At 40.4% G+C, this 15977-nt stretch overlaps 1 protein-coding gene across 4 annotated transcripts in view; it reads right to left on the minus strand.

Annotated features, from left to right (window-relative positions):
- Positions 1-2950: 2950 nt before the first annotated feature.
- Positions 2951-15977, minus strand: part of PTN (pleiotrophin) — an 80266-nt gene continuing 67239 nt past the window's right edge. For all 4 annotated transcript variants that reach the window (XM_052789884.1, XM_052789885.1, XM_052789883.1 and 1 more), the window contains exon 5: positions 2951-9232. In XM_052789884.1, coding sequence (XP_052645844.1) covers positions 9180-9232 — 53 coding nt within the window. In that variant the 3' untranslated portion in view covers positions 2951-9179. The remainder of the gene's footprint in view (positions 9233-15977) is intronic.

A 15977-nucleotide genomic window follows, 5' to 3' on the forward strand; every position in this document is an offset into this window, starting at 1 on the left:
AGAAAGTGGAAGAAAGGAAGAAATCAAGCAAGCAAGGAAATAAAAAAAGGAGAGAGGGAGAAAGGCCAATAGGGATAATATTGCCCTGTGTTCCTTCTCTCTGGCCACTACCTCCACCATAAATGCTTTTGAGGAGAAAGTGGAAGTCAGTCCATTCTTGCAGCTGGAGATTCCCTTTGCATCAAGCACATCCCCAGGCAGCCACTTTGTCAGACTGAGGCCCACTGTGTACCCTGGAGCGACACCAACAGCAATTGACCAAGGCTGAGTATCTAGGTCCCATGAGCGTCTGTAGTGCTATGTAATGAATAATAGAAGTACAAGAATTAATGCAGTAAAAAAGTGAAAGATCTTCAGACAGAAAAAAAAAAAGTAATTACTTGGGTGCAGAACTCTTATTATGAACAGTAGGTTTTTGAAGCTGTGTATCAGGGTAAAAAACAAAACAAAATGAAGTAACAGCCTGTATTTCAAAATGCAATAGTATGCAAGTTAATTATCGTTATGGAAAGCTCTTTTCCTTTCCTCCATACCCAGCATACTACATTTCTCTTCTACTCTGCCTCCAGAACCTCCAGTAACAAACACTTAGCAACCGCTAAATAGGTATCAATTAACTGAAAACATTTATCATTATATACTTTTTTTTTTTTTTTTTAAAGAAGGATTCTTTCTTCTGTTCTGGTCTTGAGAGGCTTTACCTATTGAACAGGACAAAAACCAGTTACTGACCTTTTCAGATCCAAGCTCTCATCTTTTGCTCCTGGGGCACAAATAGAGGGAAGCAGCAAATTAAAAGGACTACAGTGTAACTATGAAAGCAGAGACTGAATAAATAAAAATAAAAAATATTCTTTGCCAGTGGAGACAATAGCTTCAACGGTGATTGTGTAGGAATGGAGCCTTCTATAACTCAGGGTACCTGGAAGGGATGGAGATATTTTTCTGTAAAAGACACTCTGTGTGTATATTTATATTTAATGTCAAGTCTCATTTGACCACAAGTCAAGTGTAATGGTCTTTCTTAAGAAATGCTCTCAATAAACAGTGAAGACTTTATAACAGACTTGTATTTTACTATAAGATTACAGGGTTTTTTCTTCCATTTGGGTTTCTCTAGAGACAATTAGTACAGGCTAAGTAAGACAAACGAAGAGAGGCTCTCTGTGCAGGTGACTTCCCACATCACCGTAAAAGATGACAACGGATGAAGAGTTGTACGTTACTTTGTGGGAATACTTCATCCTGAACATGAGCAGTGGACTGTGCAAATTCTCTGTTCAGTGAAAATCAGGTGTTGCTCTGTCATCTACAAGGCAAGGCGTGAAGTGAGTGTGTCTCTGTGCGTGCATGTGTGAATATCATGCATTTCAGTATTAATTACAATTCTACCCTGTGCAAGGCCAAAGGGATGGTGAAGTACAGAGAGGTTTTTAACTTCAACTGTAGCAGTGCATTGGTTGAGCTCTGGGGTCTTACAGTTCTCAAAGCAGCCTTCGCACTGCTAGTGGTTGCTTTTGCGTGGACATCTCATCCCACTCACCACTGGCGGTCCTTCTTGCATCCATAGACCCACTTAATGAACCACCACTCCCAGAAGTTTGGAGCACAGAGTGGTAGCAGAACTTGGGTCTCTTCGGCACAAAGTTCTCTCCATTCATATACTCCACAGATAACAAAAAGAGGTTACGTAAAGACAGAGACTGCCTTCTAAGACCCTATTCCGTGAAGGCAACCCACCAGAAAAGAGCTGATGTAAAATCTCTTTGCCAGGCCTGTCTACAGCTTAGTCAGCATTTGGTGACAGAGGTGGGAAGGACAGGAAAAATCAGAGACCTGTGATGCATGATGGAGCTTTGGGAAGCTAAGCGTGACTTGAGACAACCCTCAAGCAGCTCAGGCTTACTGACAAGATCAGATACCTCCCATGGAAGAAAAAGAGCATCTTAAAACTCTCTCATTACTCAGTAACTTAAAAATGTAACTAACTGCTAAGCAGCATATTAAAAAGGAATTATATTTTTTTCTTTTGTAATTAAACAATAGAGAGTACTTGGGTGTCCTTTCCAAGCATAGGATTTAGATTGCTGAGTCCATTAGTGGTTTGAAGAATGCACTGTCAGTTTTCGTGTCTTAAAATACTTCACTTTCTTCCAAACAATTTCAGAAGCCTGTATAAATCTCCCAGTCTTGTAAACAGTGTGAAGCATCTCCCTCTTTTGGTAGTGAGTGATGGCATGTCTTGTATGGAGTAATTAATTATTCTAACATTTGAAATAATAGTCAGACACAGAAACAAAACCAGAAAAGTATTTGGAAAAGAAAGTAGATTTAGGAAAAAAAGGATAATGAAAGAACAAAAAGAAAGGAGAAGAAATTAACATACTATGAGCATTACCTGAATTTCTGCATAGTTCTATTTTGTCTATTAATGTAATTTAACTTCTTTGTGCCACTCTTGAGGCTTAATCATCTCTCATCAAACACACACACTCATTAAAGTCACTGTTAAAGTAAAACAGCTGAGCATGACAGAGCTGGGAATAAGGTTTTCCCACTGCTTCACTGAGAGAGTAATTTTAAAAAAAAAAAAAAAATCAAACTCCTCATCTGTAACCCATCATTGTGTCAATATTATACAGGTTGAGATAACTGTATACTGAAACACGCTGCTTTACAGAACTGGTAAGTGTCAGGCATTTGGGGCAGACAGACTTCAGTATGCACAAACCAAAGAGCTGTTTTCAGCTAGAATCATTTTCTGGCAGACTTCCTTCTACAGATTAAAACTTTTTCTGAATTTACAAAGAAAAGTGTTTCTGTAACAAGCAATGCCTATAGCTGATGGGAAATTAGTACAATAAAGACAGACCACTAAGAATACTTGGAATTAATTTAAAAAACTTCAGAAGTCCCCTACAGTTTCCACAACCAAATGAGAACACCACACTTCTGTGTATTAGTTTATTTAATTCTTTATCGCCACTAAGAGCAAGTAAATTATGTTGATACAATTGGTAAACATATACATTCGCTAGAGCCTCCCACAATCCCACAGAGCTAAGGGAAACATTAAGGGATGTTACAGGATTAATGCTTTCATTCTACAATATGGATATATGGCTTTCATACAAGTTTAAAAAAATCGAAAAGGTAACACACTGCTAGCTTACAAAATCAATATACAAACTGAAAAAAAAGGAACAGGAAAAAGAGAGTAACCCATGAGAAGATATCATATAGCACTGGTTTAATAGATATATACAGAATTAGAAATCCATTGAACATGATATTCAGGCTTTAATTTGTTATTTTGACTTTCATTCCTTCTTTCTGTTTAACACCCAAACTGCAATTAAGATGATTTCTGTTTTACTTTGTTTTTTTGATCTTTTTTTTCCCATTTTCCTCACTTTTTATTGGCAAAGAAAAAGCCTTTTTCTGCCTGGGCTTCTATGTTCACACCTAACTGAAGCAGTTCATCCACTTCGAAGCTTTGAACAAAGCCCTTCCGTGTACTTGGTGTGACAGAAGAGAACACCACTCTGATACTCAGTCCTATTGGCCATTTCATTGGCATGTGTTTTGCATTTTCCTTGGACACAGCTACCCTTCAACTGATAGGCTGGCAAGTGGGAAAAAACCTAGCTCTTCATCCTATATACCACTTCTGTATCCTTGTGTAAATAACAACGCAGGACAAAAAGCTCTTTCTGTTCTACTTTAGCTTGAAAACATGGCAGCACTAGTTATGAGACACATTTTGAGTTACGGATGCACTTTTATACACATCTTTGCTTGGAGAGAGATATATATACGCATGTATATTTAGAGAGCTGCTGTGTCTGATGCCGACACCCTCATTCGGTGATTTCTAGCTCCAAGCTGCAGCAGTAGTAGCCTGCCTCTGCTTCAGGTCCCCTCAGCAAGCACAACACACACACTCTGGATTATCACAGCCATCTCCTTCAACTGTAAAAATCTAGATGAACTACATAATTATAATATGGGAAGTGTAATGAATGACATAATGAGAAAAGTTAAATAATGTCTTGTTGCCAGGTAGATTAGGGTGAGGGAATTCAAACAGTGTAATTAATTGAATGAAATTGGCTATGGTAAGACAGCCCTGCAGAGGCTATCCATTTTCCTAGTGTTACGTCACAGAATTCAGGGCTAAAGCTTTTGTACAGTCTTTAACTTTGAATGACCTTCTGAAATGGGAATACTTGGGAGCCTCTGTTTTATCTCATCAGTAAATTCATACATTGGACACATGCCTTCGGTTTTGTTGTGGGTTTTGTTTGTTATTGTGTTTTTTGTAAGAAAGGAATAAGTACTGCAAGTACGTTTTTTTCATAGGCAACTCATTCAAAGCCCAGGGATTTAAAGACTAGGAGATACCTACTGAGTTTTTAGCCATCTGGGATGGCAAGACACTCCACATTTAAATGGCAAACTGCAGAAAGAGCAAAAGGATTGCACAGCCCCACCAATGAGATAATGATAGTTGAATATACTTGAATTCCCATGTTTTCCTTGAAATATCTCATTTCTGCTCAGGGCAGAGTGATGAGGCCTCAGGGCAGACTGCCATTTTTGAAGAGTAGCAGAATGGGAACAGGTCTAGGTAGGCTTGTTCATAGCAGTAGAAAACTTTGTGTGCTTTTGGATCAAAACTAAACAATGCTGAAAGTCTACCCCCACTGACATATTGCTTCACCTTCCCATAAGAATTTGGGAGATCTGAAAGATTACTGTGTCATGTCAAAATGGTGTACCTCACCAATATTTTGCTTTAGAAAAGTGGCATGTTTATATTGTTAATGTTGTTGCAGTTCCTAGACTGAGGGAAAGTCAGGTTGGCTTTTGTCCCACCCTCATCACTGCCATTAGACTAAGGAAACTCAGTTCATCATATATATAAGGGGTTTCATTAAAAAAATGGGAATGCTACACAATGTTTATGTTCAGATGCTCCCTGCTAGCAGCATGGTTAGTTTCAGGGGTTTTATAGGCCTGTTTCCATAAACAGTTTCCATAAGCGTTCACTTCCCCTTAGTTCATCCTAATGCTCCGTTGTTTTACTTGAATTGTCTGTTGCCACATGCCAACTGGTGAAGCATATACACCAAAGTTAAAAAAACATGTTATGTCTTCTCCTATCTACATCATCATAACTTGCACTCCTAAACCAGAGAAGACAGACATACTGTTGTCTCCTTTTGACATTGCCTCCTGTTGGACATGTTCTTTTGAGGTTGGAGTGGGACTTTACTTCTCTGTAACATTCCACATTTGATTAGTTTTCATTAAGGCACAAATCTAGCAAAGCATAAAAACAAATGTGCCAGCCAGTAACCCTGTCTTCCCTACTCAAGGAGCACGCAAAAGAAGTTTGTATAAAATCCTCCTGACTTCATACCTGTCTCTTCTTTACAGTCTCCAACACTGTCTGTTGACACATTTTATAATTATTACTCTTTAATTTCTTCTAATTTTTCTCCTTTGAAAAACAGTACAGCCCAGAATGTCATTATGGAATTAGAAGATGAGAATCAGTAAGTTACAACTCAGTATCTACCTGCATGTACAACAAATGTTTTCCCTTCCAGAAGCCTTGCCCTATAGTTTTGCTGCACTTAATGGTCTGTTAAATATGCCAGGCTGACAAGCAATGATTCTCTTTCAATACAGGCACTTCTGTCAGAGACATGACAAAGTCAGAAAATGCCGCAAACCTCAATATTGTTTTGAATGAAGATACAGACAGGCCTAACTGCATAGAAGCATGGCTCAGCCTACTTAGAGGAAGGGAAGGGAGCTATATCCAAATTCCCCTACGTTTAAACTTGCTAGAATCCAGAGTCTGGATGCCGATTCACCCTCAGCTGATGTTCAGCAACTCGCCCCTCTCTTTCCTAAGGGATTTGAGTGCTCAGAAAAAGGCTGTCATTTGGGGGATTTCAATCATCTCCCCATACCATATCATAGCTGTAGCAAGTGAAGATGGAAACCACTTCTCGAGAGGGACATTCATAAAACAAGCTTCAGTTGGTTAAGCTAGCTAAGCAACACAGCTATGCTAAGTCATTTTCCATTGTAACAGGATAGCACCAAGAGGGCAAAACACATATTTCATCTGAAGTAGCCGCCCCCACAGCACTGTCAGACAAGCTTGCCCTCCCAAAGGAGGGAGGGTAGCAGATTAGAAAGGAAATAAGGAGAAAATCCAGAATGACTCAAGTGGAAACTGAGCAAGATAGGGTGGGAAGAGGTTTTGTTCAGATACTTGCCTCTTGCTTTCTTGATAATGTCACTAGTGAAGAAACTGCTCTTATTAGGTACCAGGTATCTCCTTTCAGAGCTGACTTGACTGACCGATTCTATTCAGTCTTCCTCTGTTCTGCCATGAATTACTTTTATCATCTCCTTCACAGCCAGAGTTTCCACAGAATGTTTTCTGCTGGTTTCTTGGAAATTTTCTTCATTGTTTATAAACTATGACAGATACAACTCCAATCACTGTCAACAATAAGATGCCAATATAGATCCAAACATATGTGGCTGAGTAGTACAGAGGAAGCGTTCTCCTATTTCACACCCTTTGCTACCAGGACTGCTGAGCTTTCTTCTGGTCCTAACATGGTATTTTTTTGTTTGTTTGTTTTCTGTAAACTCTCTCCATGGAGGCCCTACACCACCACAGGAACTTGACTGGCCTCCTTCAAAAACTATTAGGAATGTTCCTTTAACAAGCCAGATGGGAAGTTAATTATAAGGGCCATAATGTGTCAGAGGAAACACAGGGGAATTTATTTTCTTCTTACTCACAGAGGTGGAAATCAGAATTCACATCTAAGGTTTGCTAAAGAATAGTCAAACTGTTGGTCTCAGCATCATTCCCAACTCCTGCCAGCTCCCTACTAAACATGGACTAGATTAACCAGTGTAAGAGAATGGTGCAACAGTGTTTGCACTCAAAGCTGAACCACTTCAAGTGAACTGATGCAGCATTTAGACAGATAAACCTTTGGTGAGTGAAAAAGCTTCTTTCTCCCTTTGCTTTCAATCAGACCTACCAATCCGTTAGCTTAGTCTGAGGCACAAGCACAGGTAGACCTGATTAGACCATGAACAACCCAAATAGCACCCAGAACCACCCGAATATGAGCCTTTATGATTTTGGATTTGGTCATTGCACATCTACCACGCGTTGGGGACATTTTTAACTATACCACTGGCTCAGGTATGTCTAACAGCGTAGTCAAAGTAACAAGGACATCAACACAGACTGCAAAACACACCCAAGGAGTCTGGGAAATAATTGTGTGGCTAGTCTACCTTGAGCTATGTGCAGCCTTGGCTAGCTGGCTTCAAAGGGTTTGGGAACATCTACAGAACGACTTGCCTCACTGTGAGTTCAGATCAGCCATACCCTCCATATAAGAAAAAAGAGGGCAAGCTCTGCAATTGTTATAAATTTTTTGTATAGAATACAGGAGTGATGTTAGTCTGGAAAAAGACTCTCTGCTTGTCTACAGGCTAATCCCAAGAGAGCAATGTGATTTACTCAGATGAACACACCCTGCTGCAGCTTCGCTGAAGTCAGTGGGTACCCGCAGCAGTACAAGGGAGACCAGTCCTCTCAACCAGCAGGCAAGCCTGCAGCCTACACAAATGACAAACCTTGTTTCTTGCTGTTGAATTTTAAGATTTAGAATTTAAAAGCAATGATTTTGAAATTAATTTGGGCACTGAAATCCCTTATGTTTCCTCTAGAAAGTCTGGTCTGCTGGTTGTTTAGTTTGTTAAACAACCCTTCACCTGGGGACAGACCAGCCTTTTGTCAGATCTTTTTTCTTTGTGACTTTTCTCAGGACTTACTATCATTTAAAATAGGGAAAATTGAACAAACTGAAAACCAGCTGTTTATAACTTTTCTTTTTGTTTTCCCTGCAGACCATTTAAAAAAAAAAAAAGCTACAGAACTGTTTTGACAGTTTTTGCAAGGTCTTTTTGCTTATTAAAAAATGGAAGAAAGCAAAAGGTACTGGTTTTATATTTCCCTTCTGCTCTACTAACAGAGAAACAAAAATTAATTTCATTCCTATTGGTTTCAAGTCCCACAAATTGTCCCTTTTTTGGTCAGAAATATGAACTATCTCAGGCAGCTTCCAAACAGATTTCTTTTGTTACTTCCCACTAGACATACTATTTTTCAATCAGCTATAATTAAAATCAACAGGAAGATTCCCACTGATACAAAAGGGAGTTGGGTCAGGCAGAATCACAACAATTTCAACTAGATTTTTGTGAAAAGGATATTCTCCCTTCTGGCAAAACAAACAAATAAAAGAAAGCATTTTTCAGCTTTTATAGGTAAAACAGAGGACACTACCATCCACAGCGTTGATATGCTAAAAAATGGAAAGTTTTGCTATCATTCCACTTGGAAAAATCATCGCTAGAAAATCACGAAAAATTAGGACTCTTCTATGTCCAGCGGTTGAAAGATTTCAGAATTTTTACTGCCAACATCCAAAATATGGCCAAGGATAGGAGTGCTACTGGTTTTTATCTGGAGATGGTGGCATTTTGGAATGAACATTCACCACATCCAAAAAAATTCTATGCCTGTAAATACTCAACAAAATGCCCCCATCCCTTCCTTAAACAAATAATTTCATACAGTTATCCAGATGTAATAAGAACTTCAGAAACAAGTGTGGTTTTTTTCCCAGATATAAGGTCCCAATGTTAAATATAATTCCATCCAGCCAGACTCTTATGTTCACACAGGGCACCACTGGCTTCAGCAGAGCTCCACACAGGTTCAGGTTCTGCTTGCATGGAGTAATTACCAGACTGAGACCTATGGCAAGACTTGAGAAAAAAATATTTTTAAAACCTCTACATTGTTCAATATACAATAGACGTAATTTTCTAAATGAGTTTGGAGTCCTTATTACAGGCCTCTAAAAATTGTTGTTAGGGTTATACATTAAAAATACTAAAGTAATAAAAAGCGCATTTTTTTTTCTGTTTGTTTGTTTGTTTCCTTCTATGGTACCATTAAGCTATAAATAATTTTAGGATAAAATGCCTAGGTATAAATGAAACTGTTAACTGATCGTGTTTGCTGATGTCCTTTTCTCACATTGCCCAAGTTGGCTCCATTAATCCAGCATCTTCTCTTGTTTCTTGCCTTCCTTTTTCTTCTTCTTGGATTCTGTCAAGATAACAATAACAATAAAAAATTAGCATCTAGCAGTCACTGCAAAAAACTTCATCCCATATGCCTGAAAGTTCCCCTTGTTTTCTCTGTGCCCACAAGAACTAATTTTGTTTCCTCATTCTGGACAAGGAAAGGGAAAACAGAAGGAAAAACAGCAAAAAAAGAAGCGGTCGAGGCGCTAGAGAAGATGGAAAGGAGGGGGTGCATGTCCAGTTCAGAACCCTTCCTATCTGAGCAGCTGACCCTGTTTGGCATGCAAAGCATTGTCTCAGGAACTTGCTTTGAAAATAAGAAAACAGCAGGCAGCTCCTGGAGAAACCGGGTCATGGCTCAGTGGAGAGCTGGAAGAAAGCTTTGCACACACTACCCACACACATACCCCTCCCTTGCTTCCTTTCTGTTTCATTGTTAGTCTTTGGCTTTCTCTGAATATGAGAGCAACTCCAGAGCGTGGTGAGAAAGCTCACTTGTTTCTTCAGCTTCTCCATTGCCAACCCTTCCCCTTTTGTATGGGACAAACACCTATGTACAGTTGAGAGGCAATTGAAGTTTGGCCTGGAGTCGTTAGAGCACGGCCTGTCCAGCCAGCTGGTACTGATACGACAGGGAAGGGACTAGGGAGCATCTGCTTCTCTGATTAATTTGCAGTAAATAAGAGAACGATGTGAAGGTACAAGTTTATACATTATATTACCATCTGTGGTAACTTTCACTGTGCCATAGGGTAGTGTGGTGTTCTACAGGCAGAGGAAATTCACAGAGGAGGCTAGAAAATGAATATGAATTAAGGGGATTAGGTACTCTTGTATCACACGTCACCTTGTAATGGGGGAAATAACAACTCTCACTGGGAAAGTGAATAAATCCTCGTGGATACCACCACAAAAGACAGTACTAGAGAGAGACGGAAACTGAGTTTCTGTGAAGCATCTTTCCTGGAACCAAAATAGCAAGCAAGTAGACCCATGTTTGCCTTAACCCAGATTTCACTTTCTTCCTTTGAATCCTGCCTTCGTTTCTTCCTTCTCAAAAAACACTGCCCCCCACAAAAACCCAAACAAAACCCATGAAAACCAAACAAACCAACAAAAACCATCTCAGGTTAAAGAACAAATACCACCGTGAATGAGAAGACAAGCACTTGGCCCTTAAGGTGGTACTCTTCTTTGTGAATACAATTCTTTTCTCTCTGACCAGTTTGCATAACATCGACAGTCAAGCAATCATCAGCTCTGGTAAAACCAGCTTACTTGCATTAAAGCCAAGGGAACTACACTGACATCTTTCAGCTATGGATAGGGCCAGGGTACCTTCAGCAGAAGGGAGACTTAGGTTATCACATTTCTCTGACAGTTGTTTTTCCTGTTTGTTAGTGTTTCAAAACAACATCTTTTTTCTTCATCTTTTTCAACAAGACAAAAATTGTTTCAAATAATCCTTTAGTCAAAGCAAGATAAAATGCCTATTTCATGTTTAGTCACATAATCTGCTGTAAAATCTCCTTCCCTTAAAAAAATTGCTTAACATTTAAAGGGATAATAATTTAAAACAAGAAATAATTTGTTTTCATTAGAAAATGTACTATTATTTTTCTCCCCTGCCTTTCTATGTGTGTCTGTTTGTGTGTGCGTGTGTGTATGCATGCCCGCAGTCTGGAGCCATTCACAGAATCTGGCACTATCTTACAGCCCGTTGTTCCAAAATGTCATTTTTCATTAAGTTAATATCTAATTTGCTTTCAGCTAAAGCTTTTTTCCCCCTACAAATTTTCTGTCTCCCCTCCTATCCTCTCTCACCCACATCCTCCACTTCCTCTAATTTTCCCTCTGTATCACTGACCCTCCTGGACTCTGTATTGATTGCACTTTCTCTCACTCTCTCTCTTCCTCCCCAGTACTGCTTTCTCTGAAAGAAACAGCAGCATTTTATCAATCAGACCAGCACTTGAATCTGTAAAATCTATTTAGACCCAGCACAAGCAGAAAGGCACTCTGCAGACTTCAACTAAATTTACTAAAAGCAAAGGAGACATATGAATGTGGGCAGACTACTAAAAGGACTCTACTGAAGAGTACGTGCAGTTCATGGTAAGGGTGAAGTCACCACCAAGAGAACCTTTTGGTCTGGAGTCGTGTGATCACATCAGGTCCCCATCCTCACTTGACTTGAGGTACCAGACAACCCACTGTTTATTCATTTGCACTTGGCCCCTGTGGGTCTCTATCTACTCCTGTTAGCAAAAGCTCAATTCCTCCCTGTTGTCTACCTTGTGATAATCTGCATATCACCCAAACTCCCAAACCCGTCTACCTACCAAGACAAGTGATTCTGCTTTGTGCCTCAGCACAGTAAAACCCTCATGTGTGGGATGTAATTCCTCTCATATTAAAGGTACTCACACCACCACAGCTTGATCTTTCAGACAGGTAAGCTGTATTGATGCAAAGCACATTTGCTCCATGAAATAACATGTACCCCCAGAGCTGTGGTAATATAAAAAAAGAGAAAAAGAAAACTGCTCAAATATTTCCCATATTTGCTGTTCATACTTTCAGGCACAAGTCTGTTCACAGCTATCCTCCACCTGCTTTGACTATGGTCAGGCTACAGACTACGGTATGTCCATGGCTAACAAAGTATAAAGTTGCTTTAAGATGTACTTTGTTCATGTTTTCTTATTGCTCGACCTACTCTTCGCATCTGTGTCATTCAGGCTTTTGTTGTCCTCATCTCTGTTCACCCTACACTACTATTTTGACTTTTATGACATACTATCAGGTCAGCTCACACAACCACACTGGGATACATGTCACCCTGATCACTTGGTCTGCCAATGCTTCCCTTCCCCGAGTAACCAGGCTTGACTGAAAGGGTCACCATGCCAGCAGTGCCAGCACTGACACCATGCTCAAAAGCCCTGACCAGCTGAGAGTACAATGCCAGTTACCTGCAAGTTCAACACTCCCATACCGCAGCACCAGCTGTAGCCATCTACCAGTTAAGTGAAGGAAAGATCCCCCAGATACACCGTCTCCAATAATCCCATTCAGATCCCTATTCCACACATGAAAATTATCGAAATTCAATTCAGCTTAGCACAGGTTGGATGTGACCGCCGGTTCAGACATTTCCTACCGGGCCTCTTAATGTGGTCCCAGCCTGCCATCAGAAATTATAGTAACCCATCAAGCAGTGCCCACTGAAACAGCCCTTACGATGTGAAAGCCGCTACGCTGCTCTCCGCATCTCACTGGCACTGCAAAGCAGCTTGATCTTGGCAGCGCTCACCGCTGAGCCAGAAGGAAGTAAGAAAAACTGCACAATGAACAGAGACTACCCTGAACAGAACGCTGCCGTTTGCAAGCACTTTGGGTCAACAGCAGCCTCCTTCACCTACCCGATTAATGCAACGTTTGCAAAGACAGAGCCATGGATCTGTGCATCAACTGTGTGTTTGCTACATGGAATGTGTTTGCTGCAGACAAGTGCTACCAATAATATTGAGAGCCACTATGGCTAAACGACTTGACCAGATGAAATTCAGGTTCACACCAGCCCATGCAGAATTTTAATCTGAATCTACTCACCACACCATTTGCTTTAAAGCTAGGTGGTCCAGTCTTTTCAGTGTTGAGCCAGACACCAGTCAGAGGTATCTTTATGAGCTACCTATACTCAAGTTCAGGATCCAGAAAGAAAGGAGCAAAGCAAAGAGCAGGATGATAACCCTAGATTTCAGAAGAGCAGACTTCAGCCAGTTCAGGGACCTGCTCAGCTGGACTAAGTGCCTAACTGCGACAGAATTACCCTACAGGCCACATCTGGCTCATGGGCCACAAACTGGAACATCTCAATATAAAACTTTATGAAAGTATGTAAACACATTTGATATTTACAGTTAAACACATTAATTTAAATACATTAAATGCCTCATCAAAGGTATTTCTCCTACAGATACTAATACCAGGGTCAGCACTGAAGTGGGAGCAGATGCTATCTCTCGCTGTCTCTCCACACTTGAGGTGAGCAAACCGTGCAGTGGAGGGAATGGATGAGGGTAGTTGTTTGCCCGCTTCTCTGAGTGCACTGTGTGTTAGTGCCCCAGCCAAACTGCCCTTCCACCTCCAGCGTGGCTCAGCACACAGCCACACTGAGGAAAGCAGTAGCAGGAACTATGCCTTTTCTCTGGCTTTCTTCATATCAAGGAAATAATTACCATAACCATCCCTGGGCATCCTTGGAGCAGAACAAAAGTACTGGAAGAGCAAGCTATGTATGGTCCAGAATATTAATGAGGATGACAAAACAGTCCTCAATTTTTGTGTCTGGTTTACAGCGCATACTTTCCTCCTTCCCTCTTATCCCACAGTGAGAGGCTGCCTAGCAGTGCTCTGGATCAGATGGAGGCCAGGATCTTGGACCAGGGCACACACAAAGAGCAAATTCAGAATACCTGGCAGTCCCTGCAGAGTGCAGCAACCAAGCACTGCACAGCCATCCATCCTGCTCTCCCCTGGAACCCAGAGCACCTCCAGCAAGACAAAAACACCCATGTAGTGTTGTACCAATACCCCTGCAAGAGTGAAGTGTGTCGATGCACACACACTGGATTACCTAATCATACATCACCTGAATAACCCTATCAATAGTTGTATGCCTAAGAATTATTCGCAGGATTAAAAGGTGTAGTGGCCATGGATTAGCACTGGACCCTCTTCTGTGGGTCCATGATGACTGGTAACAAAAATTCCAGTGAGAATCTTACCAAGTAAACAAATTGCTTTGATAAGCAGAACTAACTTTATGCAATTTGGAATGGCAGCAGCCCTCTTTAAATAGTCATCTTTATACTGGAGCCTCATTCTTATTATGCAAGCAGTGAAGGAAAGTAATTATGTTGAACAGGAGCCACACACCATTTGAAGCCACTCTTAATGTGTAAGGCACAAAAGGGAAGTAATTACATTTTAACGGAAGCCAAGCTTTGTAAGCCGAGATTTGCAGGCATTTATTTTCATTTGTTGAAAAGAAGGTAACGATTCACTCATGGCACTGCTGAATTCCTGCATATAAAAGTCAAGCAGTGTCCCCAGAAGCAATATAAATCATTTGAAATAGCAAAAGCTGTGCTGATGGAAGGTTAGAGTGAAGAATTTCGATACCAGGTCTTCAGGACACAGTTTTCCCAGGAACCAGCACTCAGTCCCACTGAGTATAGAGGAAGGCAGGTTTTCTAAAGGGCTCTCTACCTCTTATTGGGGCAAATTTTCCAAAGCACCTGGTTGCTGTGGTGGGGCAGGGCAATGGTGCCATTGGGTGCAAGGAATTTCTGACTTTGGGGGATGAAATGCTAAGCCAAGTGGAAGGGAGCTGTCTTGACTTTGATGAAGCCAAGGATTTTATCCCTTGGTGAAAAAAAATCTTAGCCTAAAGAGGTTCACCCTGCTCTCTAGGAAGAGAAACTGTACTATCTTGTGATTTCCACGATTGCAGAAACAAATCCCTTGATTTCTGACATACTCTTTAAATATAGTATTTCTTCTGCTTCTAGAAAAAGAGAACCTTTCATGGCCATCTAATTCCTTTTCCTCCTATTTTCCTGCACTATATACAGCATTCATGTATTCCAAACGGTTTAGAAGGAAAAACTATATTACAATAGCAATTGTGTTCCAAAATTAATTCTTCTGAAAAGCCTCTTTGAGCAACACAGTTGTACTGGATGGAAAAAAAAAAAAAAGCAATAATCCACTAGCTAAAGAGCAGTAGAAGGCAAGACTCCAATGAATCTATGACCTTGATGTGACTTTTACTTCATTAATGTATTACAATTGATTATATCCCCTATACTTCAGCTCTTTGCTGTTTAATGACTTTCTCTAGTTGTCTGTAAGTGTTTCTCAATTTCTCCATTCTTCCAGTCACTCCTCTCCAGCAGGTTTTGTTGTGCTTCTCACTTTGCTAAATTTCCATTTTGGATAGACCTGGATTTGTTCCCAGTTGAACACAAGATGGACCCAATTCAAACCTAAAGGGTGGAGCTACCCCGTATAACCCAGGAAGGCATGCCGCAATGTGTGTTACGAATGGGGAACAGCTAGATTTATGCCTGTAACAAACACTAACATATCGGACAAAGAAATGGACCAAAGAGCCACTCATGGAAAAAGTTTCACTCATTTTCTTTCTCATTGGAATTGCAAGAAGAAATAAATGCAGGGAAAAATTAATCCTATTTATTCTAAAACTAGCTGCAAAGCTCTGAAACAATCTTAAACAGTCAGAAGCCGTTGCTTGAACCTGACATGCAGATGTAAGATGTTAGAAATGTTTCCTTTAACATCCTACTGAAACTAGTCAGGAATTACAGGGAGTTTTTTTTAAAGAGGTCATTTTTTGAAACCGAGGATTTTCATCAGAAAGGTTTTGTTTTGGTGATTTTCTTCATTCAAATATTCGGGAGAAAAAGTTTCAAAATCGCCTAGGCACAGTCACACAAAAGACCACAAAGACACACATATTTTCTGATTTTGCTAGATGGCCTAATGGCCCAAAGACAAAGATGAGGAAAGTTTCATCTCATTTTCTTTACGTCTGGGTCACATGTATCTACGATGTTAGTCTTAAGAGTAAGTATTCAGAAGATTGCAATGGATAAACTTTTCAAGCAAAGCCTGTTTTGCAACTGGAGACTGCTGAAGGGGTCCGGTAACTGGAAAGTGATTTCCCAAAGTAGCTC

Source organism: Harpia harpyja, chromosome 6 (genome assembly GCF_026419915.1).
Source record: "Harpia harpyja isolate bHarHar1 chromosome 6, bHarHar1 primary haplotype, whole genome shotgun sequence".
Taxonomy (NCBI): Eukaryota; Metazoa; Chordata; class Aves; order Accipitriformes; family Accipitridae; genus Harpia; species Harpia harpyja.